Source organism: Galleria mellonella, unplaced genomic scaffold (assembly GCF_026898425.1).
Source record: "Galleria mellonella isolate WM207_F2 unplaced genomic scaffold, CSIRO_AGI_GalMel_v1 utg64, whole genome shotgun sequence".
NCBI classification, from domain to species: Eukaryota; Metazoa; Arthropoda; class Insecta; order Lepidoptera; family Pyralidae; genus Galleria; species Galleria mellonella.
This window is the reverse complement of record NW_026442133.1, coordinates 4,435,333-4,455,801: the sequence shown is the minus strand read 5'-3', so window position 1 is coordinate 4,455,801 and position 20,469 is coordinate 4,435,333. Positions and strand designations below refer to the sequence as shown.

General features: G+C 33.7%; 2 protein-coding genes across 4 annotated transcripts; both read right to left on the bottom strand.

Annotated features, from left to right (window-relative positions):
• Positions 1–584: 584 nt before the first annotated feature.
• Positions 585–13,230, bottom strand: LOC113512316 (striatin-3). 2 transcript variants are annotated; one of them, XM_026896116.3, is made up of 9 exons: positions 12,767–13,230; positions 9,221–9,469; positions 8,793–8,976; positions 8,139–8,321; positions 7,337–7,438; positions 5,984–6,228; positions 5,233–5,523; positions 4,132–4,413; positions 585–3,271 (listed from the first exon to the last, which is right to left on the bottom strand). In XM_026896116.3, exons 1-9 carry the CDS (start codon positions 12,983–12,985, stop codon positions 2,897–2,899), a joined length of 2,130 nt encoding a protein of 709 aa, XP_026751917.1. In that variant the 5' UTR covers positions 12,986–13,230; the 3' UTR covers positions 585–2,896. The 2 variants fall into 2 exon arrangements, with proteins under 2 accessions (XP_026751917.1, XP_026751918.1); XM_026896117.3 differs by having other exon boundaries at positions 5,984–6,216.
• A 1,958-nt stretch (positions 13,231–15,188) lies between these two features.
• On the bottom strand, positions 15,189–19,171 carry LOC113512427 (serine/arginine-rich splicing factor 7-like). 2 transcript variants are annotated; one of them, XR_003402142.3, is made up of 5 exons: positions 19,002–19,171; positions 18,716–18,897; positions 18,408–18,601; positions 17,933–18,173; positions 15,353–15,547 (listed from the first exon to the last, which is right to left on the bottom strand). XR_003402142.3 is itself a non-coding variant. In XM_026896313.3 (4 exons), the coding sequence occupies exons 2-4, from the start codon at positions 18,890–18,892 to the stop codon at positions 15,394–15,396; spliced, it is 525 nt and encodes a 174-aa protein (XP_026752114.1). In that variant the 5' UTR covers positions 18,893–18,897; positions 19,002–19,170; the 3' UTR covers positions 15,189–15,393. The 2 variants fall into 2 exon arrangements, 1 of the variants encoding a protein (XP_026752114.1); XM_026896313.3 differs by lacking the exon at positions 17,933–18,173 and having other exon boundaries at positions 15,189–15,547; positions 19,002–19,170.
• Positions 19,172–20,469: the final 1,298 nt, after the last annotated feature.

Here is a 20,469-nt window from a genome sequence, read left to right as displayed (position 1 = left end):
AATCCAAGTAAAACATTTACACAAAAAAATATTATGTAACTTCAGTCAAATAATTCAGGCAAAATATTATAGCTTATACTTTTATACCAGCAAGTTCCTAGTAGATACCTCTTATTTTCAAACTCAATTTATATATGTTTGTCTTGTCGTTATTCTAACTCACTGAACATCCATACTGGGCACTTTCACTACAATGACTATTTGCACTGTACCTTTATATTCAAAACAAAAACTCAATTCATAAGATTTGAGTTTGATTTGCTTGAGTATAAACTGGGGCACTGAACAACCACATTAATTATCATACATATTTGTAATCCAATAAAAAATCCATAATCAAATTAGTACCCGAGGTATACTATAGAGGACATAGTGGTAAATAACAATTTTGGAAATCTAGGCGTAGTCATCGATTTTAGATGCTAACTGCATTTCTAAAGTTTTTATCTTATTATTTATGAGTATTCAGAAACTGCTGAGTATCCATAAAGCATATATTTTATGTAAGTGGCTACTATGCATAATACCTTGTTGAGGGAACAAATTGAAGGTGCCAAATTTTGATTGATAAAAACCGGTAGAAATATTTTGTAATGTTTATTGACTAATTTACTGCATGGTTCTATTCATTTAACCATAATCAAATCTTTACAAATTTTGTTTTTATAGAGATTGTCTGGCTAAGGAACTAATTACACTTGATCAGCTCAATTCAGAGTTGCCAACAAACATAATCAGACTCTTCGCTAATTTATATTTATTGTACGTTTGAGGCAGGTGGATTATAAAACGCATTGGTTGTTATATTTCCAAATAACAACACGCGTATGTCAGTCTTTAGAGCGTTACTTAGCGTCAGCGTTATTTTTAATGAATTCACGTGTACCATAGCAACTCTAGCGCCTAGTTAGTACTCTCTTTAGTCAACAAACAAGACTAATTTTGTCACCTTCACGTTAACTCCTTCATTTCTAACTAGTACTAGAAGCAAACATCGGCAAAAAGTGAAATAAACTGATTATGTTATTAGTTCCAAGTGCCTGGTTTACATTAGAAAAACACTAGCAAACAAGTGCTTTAGTAGACGTGTGTAAACAGTAGCTTTGACTTAATATCTACTACTTAGTTTAGTAAGATTGCATTCATATAAAGACACATGTATATGTACTCTACTAAAGGACTTGAAGCGAAAGTTTTAAAAATATAAACCGGGCTTTAGCCTTGGCATTCATTATGAGAGGTAGTTTTTATGATGAATACAATAATTGCGCTAAATCATAATGCAAGTATTAAGATTATTTCAAAACTAAGCTCGATTCATACTAAATTTTCCATTCAATAAAATATTTTTATGTGAGAAACAATCGATTTGATAATTTTAAAATATTATATAAAATGTTATATACGGCGCATATATTAAATATTGTTTAAAAAAAACTTATAATGAGGCTTCGTATTCACCTCCATTGTATTAGATTTTTCGGTTTAGGTCAACTTGTAAATGAATATAAAATACAGAATAGACATTGAAAGACTGTATCAAGCTTATAAAAATATTTCATCAAATAGCGTCGTTACATAAGTAACCAACTGTAACATTACAACGCGAGCCAGAGCCTAGTTTAGGAAACTTTATCACCACAGTACACCATAAAGTACTGTATCCAAATTACGTAAGGTTCATATCGATGTAGGGACAAACTTGTTGAAAATTGTCTTGCATAAATGACACATCGATCCAAATTCTCTAAAAATGAATAGTATTTATATGCATAACGCAAAGTCTAAATTGAAATGTATCAAAGCACTACCACTACAGTAATGGTAATACTACACGGTAGCCCAGAATCATAATGGATCGTTTATATAATCTTCGATAACATAGATAAAAATGAAAATTGTTTATATTATGCAATTTTTGTTCAAATACTTCTTATCCAAGCTATCCATTTTGTAGATTAATAAAATATCGAATATACCAGTGACTTACATCTATGGGGAATAAGAAATGAAGAATTAAAAAAACAACATTCATCTCGGTTATGTTGCTTTTTACTATCAATTTTGGATGTATGTGTACAAGAAATCGAAGAAAATAAAGGAATATGTAATGTTTTATAATATATATTCTACATCGCAGTACTCATATGAACAAACATTACTTATGTTATTTTCGATATAGTACTTCTACTCAATCATATATTTTGTTCGATCGCTCATCATCTGTTCATCTGCATAAATTATTAACGAGAGCATATTCGTACATGTCACAAAACAAAGTATAATATGGCTATAGAAATCCAATCGATTTAAATAAATCATACTAGCTAAAAAGAAACACTATTCGATCTCTGTGAGATTAGCAAATACTGCGTAACATCTAACTGTACAGACACGTAAAACATAAAAACGTATCACGGAAACATTGTCGGAATCCACATGATATTTATTACAAGGCATGGCTTACAGATGCATAAAAACGAACAATATTCTCACTGCGTATCGTAAAATCGGTGAAAAAGTCGTGATAAAAACCTAAAGTCACATACTGAAAGTCTAAAAATATATTATAATAGATTTCAAATGTCTATACATAGATGAGTGTTCACTACGCGCTTATAACGAGCGTCGAGCGCGTCCATTACGTTACAATATTTAAATACGATAAAACGAACCGGCGGCTCCGTCCGTACACACGGCAGTCGTCGAATCGCGGATACGTCGCTACGTCGCTACTCGTAACCGTACCGAAGGGACTAGACACATAATCCGAGAGTACCGGTCGCCCGTCTACGAGCGATGACGCGACTCGCTACTGCGTAACATAGAGTTCGTATCGAAAGTAAAATTACATGTATTTATTATTATATATATATACTATATATAGTCGGAGAGCTCAGACGAAGACCTTCGCGAGGCCGTCTGCGCCGGCGCTGGCGATGTAGGGCCGAAGCGGATGGAAGGCGACATCGAGGATGCTCTCGTCGAACTTCTTGCGGTGTGCAGTGATCTCTTGCACGCAGGTCTTGGTGTCGAGGTTCCAAAGGCGAACAGAGCAATCATGCGAGCCAGATAGTAGGAACAGGCCGTTGGGGTCTAACGCAAGCCCCGTGACGGCGTCCAAGTGTGCTACCATAGCGTGTGCGCAGCGGCCCGACACACCGTCCCAGAACCGAATGTGCCGGTCCTCGTGCGCCGTCACCAGCAGCGGTAGCGTCGGGTGCGACCGCACACGCGTCATCGGACTGTCGCACGACACGCGCATCACCACCTGCAATATACCATTTTTTGTTCACTTATAGTTACTTTTATACTTAGAATGGTAAACAACTGACAGTCTAACAAATGGAAAATGGTAACCATCTCTTATAGACATTAACAGCACCACAGAATGCATTGTGATGCATGATTTGTCAAATTATTTAATTTCATTCTCTTCATTTCATCTTCTATTGTGGTACAGTACCCTATAAGCACTAATATGGCAAGAATTTATTTAACTTAGTATGATGGTCACGTAGACTATCCTATTAATAACGTTTAAACCAAAGCACACCAAAATGTAACAATGTGGAATTATCAATCAATTCTCAAAAATAATAAAACAGTTTTCAATATTCCTGATTAATTGTTTAAAAAATACTCTGGTAACAAACTAAACTATCAATCATAGTATTGAAATCAAAATGCGCTGAAATTATTTTAATTAATTTATTTATTTTACAAGAATGAGAAATTCACAGTGACTCGTATGAAAGTTGATGGAGGAAGCACGAAACGTTACAATGTTACATTAATCAATGTTTCCATATACAAAATTTACATGTTACTTTATGGTTTTAGAATAAAAAATATTTTATGTTAAGATATAGTATTGGATGTTAACACATAGAATATGTTGCATATAGCTACCATTAGACATTTTTAACCTACTGCATATTGTAATTTTTCAAATAGATTATATTCGCCATTAAAATCTAAATTTCCAGAGACAGCTTAATAAAAATATTATTACAAAATCAACGTTTCAGTTCACGCCTAAATAATCAATCATAAACTGAGTAACTCAAACGACAGACAACTCCGACGTTGACACACTTCTTATAAATTGGATAAGCACGAGGCGCTCACCTGCGTGGTCTCGAGGTCGTAGAGCAGCAGCGTGCCGTCGCGGTAGACGACGGCGGCGCGCGCACCGGCGTCCGCGAAGTCTGCGGCGGCGGGCGCGGCGTGCGCGGCGTGGGCGGCGTGCGCGGCGTGCGCGGGCGCGTCGTCGCGCAGCGTGGCGAGCAGCGGGCGCGCAGCACGCGGCGCCCACAGGCGCGCCGTGCCGTCGGCCGACGACGACAGCAGCCGCCCGTGCGCCGCCGACAGCGACCACACCGCGTCCGTGTGCTCGCGCAGCACCGGCCCCTGCGACACCAAATCGTACGCTTTATCGCATTAAATGTCAAAAATACGGACCAAGATAGTCGACCGACACTGAGTAGTACATATTTTTTTTAAATAAATTTATCGATGTTGCATGTAATTCAATTAAAAATTCCATAGAACGGATGGATTATTTGAAATAAATTGGGAACTATTTTTGTCATGCAGTATGTTTTATTTACTTATTAATGTAATGAGTTTGTTTGTTAACTTATAGCACCTCAACTGCTTAACCAATTACTATAAAATTTGATATACTGTATGGGATGAATTAAAATATAGGCTACTTTTTATCCTACTCAATAAACATACCCCAGACACGCAAACGAAGACGCTGATCAAATTTCGTTATAATATATATTAGTCAAAACATCAATGATTTCAACAATTATTTTATTCTCAAATATTGTTCAAAATGAACGATGATACAAACAATATTACACTATTCTCTCAAATATAAAAGTAAGAATTTTGTATAGTTTTTCTTTTTCTACTTAACCCTACATTACACATTTCTTCCACTTACTGAGTACCAACTATATGTTTTGGTACCTATTCACACACCAAATAATAAAAAAGTTGGTCTATTTTTGGGCAGTTTATAACTAATAAGCATTACATAAACATATCTGCAGTATGATAAGTTGTAAAAACCCTATAAAAGAAATCATATTGTAGCATTCAAATAGAATAGCATTGGACACATTGCCAATACTGTTTCAAGCAATCACATCAGGAGCTTCTTGTTGCTTTTTGTCAAACACGAAACATTATAAATTGACCGAATAAACGGGAACGCACCTGCACGGCGGGATCGTACGGGTCGTAGGGATCGGCGGTGGGTGGCGGCAGGTTCCAGACGCGGATGGTGCCGTCGAGTCCGCCCGAGAAGCACTCCTCGGAACGCGGCGCGCCCATGGCCAGGCACAGTACGGGCGCGGTGTGCGCGCGGAACGTGTACAGCGGCTCCACGTCGAGGCCGGCCGACTTCTTGGCAGGTACGGTGCGCTGCAGGTTCCACAGCTTCAGCGTGTGGTCCTCCGACGCAGTCACCAGCGCCGCCTCCGTCGGGTGGAACGCGATCGCGCGTACCTGTAACACGGCCCAAAACCGTACCGTATCTCTTTCACTTCTGCCATCTAAGATACTTTTTTATATGATATTGTATTAAGTAATCAGTAATAATTTAAAATTAAAAATGCTATACTATTATGATCATATACAATTTCTATGTTATCACATGTTAATTTGACAGCTGAAAATGTAACGTTGGTAGACAAACATTTCTTAGTGTTTTCTTAAAGAAACACGTGTTTGTGTCATAAAACGATAAAAAAAAATTATTTACCCTGACAAGGACTTTCTTAAAAGAATACCAATAATTAAATTTCAACTTTATTCCGCAATTAACACCGTATAATAATATGACTAAAAATTTATCCAATTTTATGAATATGAATATACAACTAGGTAATAATTCAAACTAAAAAATACAAGTTTCTATCTCCAATAAATATATAATAATTACATATCTGTAGGTAACAATACTAACCCCGTCGAAGTGCGAGCGCAACGTGTATTTGGAGTTCCACGTTTTACGGAAGGACTCCTTGTTGGCGCTGGCGACATCGTACGCTTCCGGCTCGTTGCTGACGGTGAGCTGCGCCAGCTCGCCCAGGGCCAGCGGCTCCTCATCCGCCTCGCCGCCCGCGCCGCCCGCGCCCCCCGCGCCTACCACGCCCGCACCCACCACGCCGGCGCCCGCCGCCGCCACACCAGGACCGCCTGCAAATTTACCTATAATACGACACCATCTTGAACTCGCTCACAAACATCATGTAGGGCAATGTCCACAATATACAAATGAATCGTATGTCATCATACAAATTACTGACTAATACTTGTGAAAAAATAAATTGGAAAACCATCCTATTAATCAAATCAAAGTATATATGGTAAATTAACTTTAGACAAAAATACATTGACTTTACACTTGAATTACCACTTTTAAATACATATAACACAATGTCAGACTTAAATTTAAAAATGGATTTAATAAACCCAATCGCTAATAATAGATTAGGAGCTGATTATTGTCATTCAGACTAAATAGTTTCAATTACAACATTCTCATTCAATAATCTCTCTATACATATAATCTGTTGGATACTTCCTTAAAAAAAATGTTTTACTTGTTGTTACCAGTGAATATCGTAACAATAGTTGTTCTAATATGGACCAATACAATGTATTAAACAGATATAAATCTTATTTAGGACTTCCGAAAAAGTTCTCTCTTCCTGAAAGGGGACAAAATGATGATCAACAACCCTATAATTAAAATGATCATAGACATAATTTCCACATACCATAATATACTACACTCTATATAAAAGATCCACTTGAAAGATCATCAAATTATACACATGGACGATTTTTTGGTGTCTTATAAAAATGAAGCCTATTTTATTAATTTCAATATTATTATTAGGTTACATTTTCAATTTGTTTATCTTAGAATATGGTATATACAATCGTCCAAAGGCATTATCATATTCATTTTATGATTTATCAGGGCATTAAAAATACTGCGATTATAACAGTAAACTTTACTCAAGTACCTTACAAATATAATTTTGTAATTATCAAAGATAATTACTGATTAATTGATAAAGATAAATCACAAAAATGTTTACATTTACAAATTTATCGTTAATTACAAAACATACAATTGTAAAGGTGGCAATGGCTACTCACCACTTTTATCCACAGTTCTAATTTGAATATTATAAAACTTGATACAAAACTAAAACGCCAAAGATATTTATGGGCCATAAGCTAAAAAAAAGATCTTAAATTACGTTTTTAGAAAAACCTACACTTGCAGTGAGTAATTATAACTCACCAACTGGATATTCATCACCTTGTCCGCCACCATCAGCTTCACTTTCTGTCAGTGAGTTTAGTTCATTCAGGACTTCTTCAGCTTCATGATCTACCTCTTCGCCTAAACACAAAAAAATTGTAACTGATAAATCATTTTTATTCACAAAATTCAAGCGAAATTATTATTTAGAAGCTTTGTGATTCTCCTTTTACCTTCATTATTTTGTCATTAATTATAAAATGAACAAGTTTGGTTTCAATAAAAAACGAAATAGTTCCTTTATCAATGCTAATTATTATGATGACAATTTTATATTCTTAGATAAAACAATAGAATATTAAATGCTCCAAATCAAACACCTCATTCATTTTTTTTAATAGGTATTCAAACCCATTTCATACAGCCTTGTCAGTTACAACTATTTTTCTTATATAACTTAGAATGACAAACAAGCTAACGGCCCACCTGATGGAAAGTGGTAACCGTCGCCTATAGACATAAGCAATATCATGGACATAACAAAGTATACTGTTTCACCCATGATAACGCCCATGCATTGCTATTCCTGAGGACTCAGGTGTTATTCATCTGTACCCTGTAAATTCACGCCACATCCCACCCTTCAAACCGAAACACAGTCATGCAAACACAACTGCTTTACGATTGAAACACGAATAGGACAGAGCAAACGACTTTTGTACAAAGTTCTCAGGTGAAACTGGTGCACTATTTTCAACTTAGCCCTTCTTCAGTTTTGTCATTTACAAAGCTATAAATTAGAAGTACAAAAAGTATCAAAATATATAATCATTATCAATACCTTGTTTGCTAGCTGCATGATGTGGTTGCTTCGCATCCAGATCGTCAATCTCATCCATGTCCATTTCCTGATTAGCTAGAAATTCAAAGTTAGCAAAAACAGCAGCAGTTTCTTGCACGGAGAGTCCCTCTTCATTGTATCCTCCACCAGTGGACACGCCACTTTTGCGTGGCTCTTTACCACCTGCAAAATATACCATATTAAAAGATATGTTTTGATAATATATTGATTGACATTTTAAATGATATATTAATTAATAAAAACATTATAATAAACTTGCATCATATACTCAAAAGAGTTTTGAAAATAACTTAAATAATGGACAATTCATTACAATACCGTTATACTATCATGATATGATATACCATAAGAATACAAACAGATTATGCAAGTAAAAATTTATACAAGAAATACTATGAAGTAAGAACCACTAAATCATTTAGTAACATATAAATATTATTTATAAACATAACTTGTGTAACTTTAAAATATTCAAATTATACCTACAAACCTTCTAAAAGAAAATATCTAAAGGACAACCATAATAAAATCCATCGCAAGGTTTAGAAAAAGTAATGGGACAAACAGACAGATGAGGACAGTGTCTATTTCATATTATTTAAATATAAAAATTAAAATTAGGGCAAACCATACCATAATCATATTTTCGACCCATAGAATTCATGGCATGACTACTGCAAATTTCATATCTATCACGCTGTTGTTTATCATAGTTTCTGTAATTAGGATCCTCTCCCTGCTCTTCATTGTTCAGTCCCAACAAAGTTCGCACTCTGTTTGAGCGCACATCCAGGATTGTATCTGTATAACCTATTTCCTGTAACAATATATTGCTTTTTTTATTATTTAATACCAATATCAAAGGTTAATAAGGCAAGGTCTTTAAAATTCTTTAATATTATCATTATAAAGCTTTTTTTTCTTTGAGATAGGCAGAGAAAATATCCAAGACAAAACACACTTCTTCAATGTCATTTATAAAATAACTCAAATTAATTTACTTCACAGAAAAAAATTATAAGAGTGAAACAACTAATTTTAATTTTTTTTATCATATTTACCTGCAAGTACTGTTTAATTAGTTGTTGCCCCTGCTTCCACTGTGCCCTCTCTGCTGGCTCAGGTTCTGGTGGAAGCTCCTCAGGTGGTGGACGCATGTCACCTTGTTGGAGCTCTACTCCATACTTGAGCTTGTGGAGCTTAGCTCTTTCCTGTTTTAAAGCATATTCCAGCATCTTGATCCGCCTCACGAGGTCATTCTTTAGATTCTCTTGACCCTTCCTCTCACCCTGGAGGAAGGCGATCCGTGCCTGTATCATAAAAACATGTTTTATTATATAAGATTTTTGTTAAATACTCATGACCTCAACATAGACATTAGGTAGGTAAGTAGGAAAACCTTAAAATTATAACAATATTAAACTAATACAAACTTATAAATCACTTATTACAACTGATTTTATAAAGTTACACTATTTATGTTAAGTCATACAAATGGTATAATGTTATAAAAATTATATAAAAATTTAGCACACTTTGTTTATTTACTTCTTGACTGTTCAATATGCATTTGTTGTAAGCATTTTGTGAAAGTCAGCTAAAATGTGAAGTAAACTGCCTAATCTTATTTACCTACAAACCTACTCATCCACTATGATATACAGTTAATGCTGTGGGTTAATGCAATAATTTTATGCAATACTTGTAAATGAAAAATTCAGCTGTTAAATGTACAATAAAAATAGAAAGTATGTGAATAAAGCTTCTCAGACATGTCTTAGCATACATATGCATCTCTAATAAAGAGCCAATGCCAGTTTTTTATGAACAACAACATTCAACAGGCTTCACACACCATTTCTTACATAGAGATCTTGCATAATAATAATGTTAAACAATCTGACAAATCCTAACTAATACACATGCAATCTTCAACAAACAGCATCTTAAATTGTTATACCTTTATATCAAGTTGTTTCAGTAAGATATATTGGGAAAATTCTCTTCATTCACAGACCTAAATGTCATTACGACTCTATATTTTATACTGGTATTAATAGTTAGCTAAAAGGATAAGAAGTGAATTACATAGCTATTTATAGTTATACTTATTAATATTTAAAAATTATGAGAGGAAGTTTGTTTGTTTATCTTTTATACTTTATTTCAATATAACATAATGAAATTATAAACAAATGAATAATTAACCTGACCATAAAAAAGTCTCATGTCCAACAACAGCCGAAATGAAAAAATTGATTAATAAAATTTTTCAATTTGACAATTATTACAATCAAACACACTTATTTATTTCTCAATTTTACTTATAGCTCACACACTTATAGTTCAATATAAAAGTTGGCATATTTAACATGAAGGCATGGGATACTTCTTAGCACCTTTTTACACATTAAGTCATAGGCAGATCTAGTTAATAAAAAACAGTACAATATAATAATATGTAAATATAGATGTCATGATGATAAAAATATTATAAAATAATTACCTAGTCATGTTCAAGTGTATATGCACTGGGATAAAAGGCTTATTTTGATAGATATCGAATTTATATATATCTTTTTCTTCTATATCAAAGAAATATTATTTCATCCTGATCTCAAAACTAAGACTGTAAGTACATAAATACACTTAACTGACATTCCAAATATACACTTTTGTAAATGACTAAATATTGTTGAAATACTTTATATATATAAGAACTAACTCAGCAAACTTTGTTTTGCCTCCAACTGCCACCTGTAGGGTTTTTTATCAGGAATAAGACTACCCTATTTCTGAAGTTCTTTATGGGTTAATATAGCAAGAATAGAAATAACCTTTATTCAGATACTGATATTTATAAAATACTGATTATACTGATCTTATATAATAATATTGTAACTACACAATGGCTACATAGAAATTATTCAAGGAAAATTTATATGAGGGTGTTAATAAGACCAACAGATGTCAAAAAGATAATTATTAGAATTTTTCTCTGTCTGTTTGTTTTGGTGTCATGCAGAAACTACTTTACCAAATTGGATGCAGTTTTCACAGTTGTGTTTCTGATGATCGAACTTAAAAATGGATGTATGTTTTATCTTGATATGCCGTCTAAAAGTGGTCTACTTCACTGGTTTTCCTACTTCTAAAATCCATATATAGAAAGTAATGGGAAAATATTATCAACTATAAATTTTGCATTATCTCATTGATATCTGTTAGCAAAAACTTCCTCCAACCTCTAAACTTCTCTATATCTAGCAATTCTGCTCCATGAATTTCCAGCAACTTTTTTTAATTCATTCACACATCTACTAGTCTATCACCCTTTATTCCTTTTCAAGTATCAAGGACTTTCTTCTTCCTGCCCTTATTCCAATTATTTGGGATTGGTGTAATATGTTTTTATAAATGGTACTCAAAGTTTTGGCTTTTTAACTGCAAAATTTTATATTACAACTGGTAACCTGCCAAACATCAACCCCCCTTGAGGATGCATTTATTAGTGGTATCCACCATATTTAGAAGAAAGAATTGAAGAAAAGAAAGGAATATTGGTACCGAGTCAAGGGAATTTAGTAAAAAAGAAATAAAAGTTTTTGCACTGATTGATCATTGATTGATGATTATTGTAGATGTATCATTATAGATTATTATAGATTAATTATTATAGATCATTTTTGTAGATCTCTTGGTGTCATTTCTTTTTTATTTGATCTTCTTTCCCCAAATAAACTCCTCTTCATAACTCTCTAGCATACTTCTAACTTTCTAATAAGAGCTTTGGTGAATACCAAAATATTAGAGGAGGTCCCTTTAGCGTAGTCAGGATTACCATTCATTATTAAAAAGAAATAATATTAAAGTCAATTAATAAAGACTTTGAAATTGAAACCCTCAAATTAGAGTGCACAACATGCATTTACAAAATTTTATTAAAATAAGTTAATATGATTTTTATATATTGAAATAAGTTGCAGCACTAAAAATGGGACAATATAGCATAAATAAATATTAATAACAAATATATATAAATACATAAAGAATCACATTTTCTCTTATGTTTACATTTTAAATTATAACTGCTTAATCTGTATTTATTGTTATATCCTATTAATTACCTGTTATAAATGTGAAAGTACTTAAAGATGTTTAGATGTTACTTGATTATGTTAAACAGATTTTACAGTAACTTGGTACACAGATAATAATGTTCTAGATCAACATATATTTTATTTCATTTTAATATAACAAAGTTACAAGTTACAAATATAATCTGCTATTATAAATAGAAAAATGATCAATCATCATTGTTTTATATGACAACAAAAAAAATCAATGTCAATAATGTGTGTTACTTTAATCTAAAAATATCTAAAAACAATAGGCATATTTTTTATAATTCTCCTATAACCCAATTAAAAGTCTATATGCTATGCAAAATGTCAATATTATGGAAAGTATAAAAATGTATGTAAGTTTAAATGTGCAATTTCAAATTTAAAGGCGTATTAGAGTAGAGAGGATAGTAGTCAATACCCATGCGAATCTTAAATACTAAAAAGATAAATTTTATAAGAAAAAAGACACAAAAATATCACCTCAAACTCAGCTCTGTCCACCTCCCATTGTGATCTCTCGAGCTCGAATCTCGCCCATTCGTGTTGAATAAAATGCAAGATGCCCGGTATCGAATACTGGACACTTTGGCTAGGTTCGTCATTCTGTTTGTTATTTACATTCACTCCAATTTGAGATCCCACTTGCCCTCCGTTGTGATGAGACACGGAGCTATCATCCATGGCTGTTGGGATTTTCATGACATGGCCACCATTACCGAACTTGTCACACACCTATCTTATAGAACTATGAAGATGAACTACGCGAAATAAAATACTAACACATTATTATCTATTATTTCAACTAATGTTCACGAAGGTGACACCATATAAAATATTTTTTATCGACGAACTCATGAATGACAAAAATTATTGCATGACGGAATAGAAAAGTCGAAAACGACGTCCGTCCGCTACATTGCTTTTTTGTTTTTTTTTTCCAATGTTGCCATCTTTTGGGATCCGAACAAAAATTAAGAACCAAGACCATAGATATGAATATTTAATAAAATTGTTAATCCATTTTTTTTACTTATCTATATGTAATACTAAAACCTGAACTAAATGGTGTATTCCGATCGTGAATACCTATTTATCTCTAATAATGCCAGGTTTCTCAATCTTTATTTAACGTAGATGATCTATTAGCATTACTAAATGTTTAAAACTGTGTTATTTTATTGACACTAGTAAAAATTGGAAAAAACTATCTATAAGGAATAAATTCATTTATGTGATCTCTGACAGATTCATTATTTTCTTATATAACAACTTTTTCTTTTTCTTGCAGATTACAAGTAAGCCACCTATTTTCACAAGCATTTTTAAGGATTTTCCAAATATCTTGCTATTTTGAATGGCTTTAATTTAAGTCAATGCTTAGAGTCTTGGATGGTGAAATCAAAAGCAGTAATTCAATTTTAACCAATAAATACTTTTCTGTATCAATATTACTTAAAGATACACTAGTGAACAAGCCCTGCTTTTATAAGTTTGGCACCTACCTATATTTATCATATATATAAATTGTTTTATTTAGTAGTTCGAAACCAGCTTGAATTTTCGAATTCTCCATCTCTGCTCTTGGACCCATAACCTAATGAATGGAGTCTTACAGAAGACTAATTTTTAAATATTATTTCCTTTAAATATTTTATTACGTACTGTATTACAGAGAATGTATTCTGCGACAAGTTAAATTTTAATGTAATTTATGGTGCAGTAGATCTATGGCTGTGTATGATTTCTTCCCAACTTACTATTTACTATCAATAATTCAATACTTGCAACACTAATTAATGTTGTGTCGTCTAAAACCTTTGTCTAAAAGAAATAAAAAATCAAGTTCAGATTTATTAGATTATCTTGTATATATATATATATATATATATATATATATATATATATATATATATATATATATATATATATATATATATATATATATATAAAAGTAACTATTTAACGGTATAAAACACACCAAAATAAAATTTGTCTTTACTAATTTTATTTACAAGTCAGTCTGTATCAAAAAACTTTGTTATAACAAAGGATTTTACTCAAAAAGAGCAACCGACCAGCTGATCAGATACCGAATGTTTTTAAATTAGCTACATTTGATTACAGTAACCAACACGTATATAAACATGAATGACACCGAATATCACAGCAGGCAAACAGTTAAACTGAGATGTCCATTTAACAATGTTTATATGACCTTATACAAAGTATAACACTCTGGTTCCTAATAATGGAAATGAGCGTTGTGCCCGGTTTATCAACAAATCAAATTCTAAAAATTATGTAGGTACCGATTGAATGTTTATTTCAAGCCAGACCATTTAAATGAAAATTAGGAGAGTAGAGTATCCTTCAGTATTTTTATAAACAAAATAGGACTAACATAACAAAATATAAGGTTAGTAATGCGGATTACCAGTCACATTTTTTGATGTGTGAAAATGGTATGGTAACCCCGCCTGCGCTAAGGGGATTCGCTGGCGGAGCACCAGTGAAGGGTGATAGATGAGAATGAAAACAGGCCAGTTAGCTCATCATGATGAATTCATCAGGAATTAACCAAGATAGTTTCCAGGGTGAACCGCGAGGAGGTCGACCTAGTTGGGTATATTGCTAGCAATGGGATTCTCAGTCTCCATTACTAACAATCCCTTTCCTCCCTACCAGTCCCATTGCTAACAATATTCCATGTCAGGTTGACTTCCACATGGTCCCCCTGAAAATCATAGAATAGCAGGTGTATTTATCAGGATAGGCTAACTGACATGCCTATTTATTCTTACCTGTCATCACTCACTGGTGACCTACCAGCTTATACAGTTAGCGTGGGTTACCATTCCATTATGATCCATTAAAAAAAAAAAACATAATAAAAAAATGAATATCAAAATGACAGTTTATTGATTGAAAATCAATTTCCATTGTTGTATTGTATCTATACTTACAATATGAATGCACAGGAATGACAATATCTCATTTAAAGATATAACCGCATGTTAAGTTATATCTTATAACTTAGAAATAAGGATATTAGAAATTATTAAAAAAAATAATGGAGTGTTTGATTGTTCAATGTACTACTAATACATTTAGTTGGATTTTTTAGAATCTTTAGATGGTGATCGAGACCGAGATCGTGACATGGAGCGCCCCTTGGAACGAGAACGAGAGCGGCTACGGCTACGGGAACGGGAGCCCGACCGCGGCGAGCGGGAGCGTGTGCGGCGGCGAGACCTCGACCGGCTGTGAACATATCATAATGCAAAAATTGATAAATATATTTTAATTACAGTACACATCTCCGAAAACTTAGATTCTGCACTCTATTACTATACTTACATTAAAAAGTTGTGTATTTATCTATATATCTGATAGGTACATATCTATTTTAATCTAAATAATTGAATCAAAATATCTAGGTATTATAAAATAGATAATTTGATCTTTCTGAAAAACACACTCGTCAATATTATCGTGAATTGCTAATTTAAAATAAATTCCCCGCGCGTTTCTTAAAACAGCTTGCTGAAAATTTTGATACAAATGTAACAAAAAGCTATCGTAGTCTGCTAATAATTGTTATTATCCATTATTTCCAGTCTTTTAATGATTTTCTTTGAAGTGCCATTAACTGCTACCTTTACAGTCAACTCTCAGTACTCACTGATAGGAAGGGGTAAACTCAAAATGAAACAACATCACATTAAGTGCGAATTCATCTCACCAATAATCTTCTAAAGAATTAATATTATTTATCCTAAAAAACTTACGGTAACCATCCATATTTGCCGACTTAGCTATAACCTTTTTTGAACCAAAATAAATGCAAATGCATGCAAAACTTCTCACAAGGCAAACGAAATGTTTATATTGACGTTTACACAACCAAAAATAATGTTTTATTATATATTGCTGTGTGGTTCCAGAATAGAGTGAGCCACCCCTTCCTTTCCCGTGGATATCGTTAGAGGAGACTAAGGTAACTTAACGGTCGAGAAATATCCAGCAGTGTCCCTCTTTAAACATTACCAAAGTCTAACTAATGCTACCCACCCGCTTACCAAGTGTGGCAATTACTGACAAAACCCCCTATGTTCAGCAGTGGGAAGTCATGACTGATATGGTATGGCATATATATAAATGTTGCATACCAGACTGGCTGGTGATAGTTATTGATAAAATTTTTATGAAAAAATATGAAATAAATTCTACATTTTTCCTTAGACCTGTGTGCCAAGACAGATTAGACCTAGAGCAGGTTTCTACTGGAGCAAAGCAATATTAATTAATGTAAACATTTCTGTGTTGTCAATGATTGCAGTTTGGAATGTCGCTGTGGTATCTGTGGTCTCCCAATAAATGGAAACACGAGCAAAAATATAGACATGTTTTTTTTTAATTATTGTGTTATTTTCTGGCATGCTTATATTCTATTTACCATTACACCAGGTCTCTCATGCAGTAGGCAGAGAAAACTGAAACTAAGGCCATGAGAGATATGAGTATATATCACCTGGTAAAATGATTGTTAACAATTTATAAATAAAGATTACTAGACATACAACACACATTTAGTTCCAAATTAAGTAGAGCTGTGGGTACTAGATAATACTTGGACATACCTAAATACAAATATTTGTATTGTGCAGGGTTGAACTGTAGACATAATGAAGTTAAAACAATGTATTACTCTGCTAGATCATCAACATACTCAAATATTATATTTACCTACCTTACTACTGGCATATCTTGTGGAATATAAAAACCAGATAACTATTTCCATTTACAATCCAATTGGTATATATTTAATGTAATAGAACAGATGTGAAACAATAAGGACTCTTAGAGTGAATAGAGGCTTGAGACATGTTTGTCAGAAGACATACCTTCGACCTGAGGTTCACTCAACTCAAAAATAAAGTCAAAAAAGCATTATCATAAAAACATTAGATAAACTTGAAGAACCCAGATATCTTTTCCAACACCAAACATATTAGTTACAGACTTGTATTACTCTCAGAGCAAATACAACACAATTGCATTTAATGAACAATCTCTTAAAGTTGGTATCAAATTGAACAGCACATTCAAAAACTCTCCCTATATATATTTATAAATAAATTTATCCATTGTAATGTCTTTATACATATATAAACAGAAAATTAATGAACTCAAGTTTTTTGCCATTTCTGACATCTTACTTTGCAGTGGTGCAAAGTGCTAAATGCCTCCTGAAGAAGACTTCCAGATGAAGTTAACAATTGTCAGAAATGGCAAAAAACAGTGTGAGTTCATTAATTTCTTATTTATATATGTATATAGACATTAAATAAAAATTTAACATAAATTTTAAAAATATTATCCATTGTCAATTACAATGAATAATTAGTACTACTATTGACAATGACAGCACGTTGCAATATTTCAGTACCAATTATTATTTCATAAATATATATATTGAGTATATGTTGTACCTTCTTAATTTTCAATCCCAATTAATGTGAATAACGAGAGCAGACTGTAAATCATTACCACTAAAAATTACTTATAAAACTGAAAACTAATAAAACTGTAAAATATAGCAGGTCTTCTCTGTACACAAAGACAGGATAATAATGTGTAACTCACTGAGTGCACGCAGTGATTACAATAGAGGTGCGTTGCGACGCGCAGAACGAACATAATGCTCAATGTAGTTCCCGACAAGTGAAGTGTGCACGTAGGCTGTAGCTACGTAGTTCGCAGAACGAAGTTACCGATGCGGCCGACTTTAGCGGGGTTCACGCCGCGAAGTGAAAGCTACGTAGCGCAGACAATAAGAAGTGCAGACACTGACGAGTTCGTTCTCGGCGCACAGGCCAATGATAACCTATAACATAGTTATCATTGGTATATGTGAGTCCAAAACATTGGAATGGAATCTTTACCTTAATCTTCTTTCCTCTTAATACTAATAATTTTAAAAACAATGTTTTGAAGTAAACAAAGATTTTAAAATATACTATAAACATGATATGTTTGTGTTATAAAGATTCCAAGCCATGGAATATATCCATAACACATTTACAGCCAAAAGTCATTATCAGGAATAAATATTGGTTACCTGCGGCGACGACGGCGAGTGCAATCTCTGGCATAGTGGCCCCTATCACCACAATCATAGCAGCGATCGTCATATGGGCGCGGTGGCAGACGGGAACGTGGTGGTGGACCACGGCCACCATAGCCACGGCTTCCATTAGACATTTCCACGCGAGCTCTACGACCACATATTGTTCGTCCATCTAAACCTCTTATCTGCAAACATATTAAAAAGCATTTGGTCTGATTACATGTAATAATCATATTTTAACACAACATTGACAATTAACATGAGAATTTTAAGATATTAAAAATCATATTGATACTCACAGCATCTTCAGCGTCACGAGGATCTTCAAATTCTACAAATGCGAATCCTGGCGGGTTCCGTGCTACCCAAACATTCCTCAAGGGACCATAATATGAAAAAGCGTCTTCCAACTCGGGTTTACTTGCATTGTTACCCAAATCGCCTACATAAACTTTGCAATCACCGTATCGAGACATGTTTACTGAAACAAGACGAGAAGTTATGTGCTATATTGCGTTTTAAATTTCAAAATGACCATGTTGGTTTACAACAAAACTGGCCGTATTAATAAGACTCGCAACATACCTATGTTGTAGAAATTTTGATGTTATTAAATTGTTTTACATTCCAACAATTTTAACGTTACACTGTTTTCAAACGTCTCAATTACAATTACAATATTAAAATAATATAAACGTAGTACGCTACAGTCCAATAACTAAACAAAATGGCGGAATGAAGCGGTGGGAGGGTCGAGTCGGGTACGCGTGCAATCAGTGTTGCCAACTCTGTATCAGATTTTAGGAATGATTAAAATTATTTAATTAAAAAAGGGGCTGATTAGATATAGTTAAATTCTAAACTTACAAAAAATTAGGCTGAAAAGCGACTGGTTATCATAGAACAAAAATTTATTACAGTAAAATGAAACTTAGTACCCAAACGTTAAATTTTTTTACAAAATTTGGATTTGCTCCCCTAAAAATAACATTGAATGAATAAAAATTAAAGAAAATTTTTGAATAAATCATAGATTTTTAAGTGAAGAAAATGTTCAGTGTTTTGCATTAGGACCGGACGTCGTCATTAATTTGTCATAGGACAGTAGTCAACTTGATACAATCTTTCAATTATTATATAAATCATCATTATCATGTCAGCCATTATCCATTTACTGCTAGACATAGACTCCCCCATAGTCTGCCATAAATAACGGTCCTGAGCCACCTGCATCCACTAACTTCCTGCAATGCATTTAAGGTCACACGTCATCTAGTAAGAAGTTGTCCTACCCTGCGTTTGGCAGTACGAGGTCGCTTCTCAAGAATCTTTCTTTCCCATCGGTTATCGGTTCTTCGAATTATGTGCGCAGCTCATTGCTACTTTATCTTGCTTATCCTTCGGACTTTTTTTTATACTACTTCGAATGGCAAACAAGTTGACGACCCGCCTAATAGCAAAGGGTAACCGTCGCTTATAGACATGACCGTACTGGTCATATCATGGACATAACAGAGTATACTGTTTCGTCTATTATACCTCCCATTCGTTGCCATTCCTGAGGACTCAGGTGTTATGCCTCTGTACCTTGTAAATTCACTGCTACATCCCATCCTTCAAACCGAAACACAGCAATTCAAACACAACTGCTTCAGGGTGAAACACGCATGCGACAGAGGTGCTTGGTTACTTTGATTCTTTTGCAGATATCCTCGTTTTGAATTCTATTAGGCGAAGAAACTCTGAGCATTCTCTGTAGCCCGCTGAGTAATTTGAAGCTTATAGCCCGTATGCAATACGGGTAATCGTATACAACCATGTTTCGGCTCCATAAATCATCACTGATAACGCGCACTGTTATAAAACCTTCATCTACAAACTTTAAGGTATTTTGAATGAGAAGATGTAGCGTAGTTTTTCGAAGGCTGCCCGGCCGAATTGGATTTGTTGGTTGACCTCTTGGTCCAAATTGGACTTACCTGTTCGTACAACTTCTGCCAGGTATACATACTTGTCGACAATTTCGAGTGTAGTGTTTTCAATTGTAACCAGT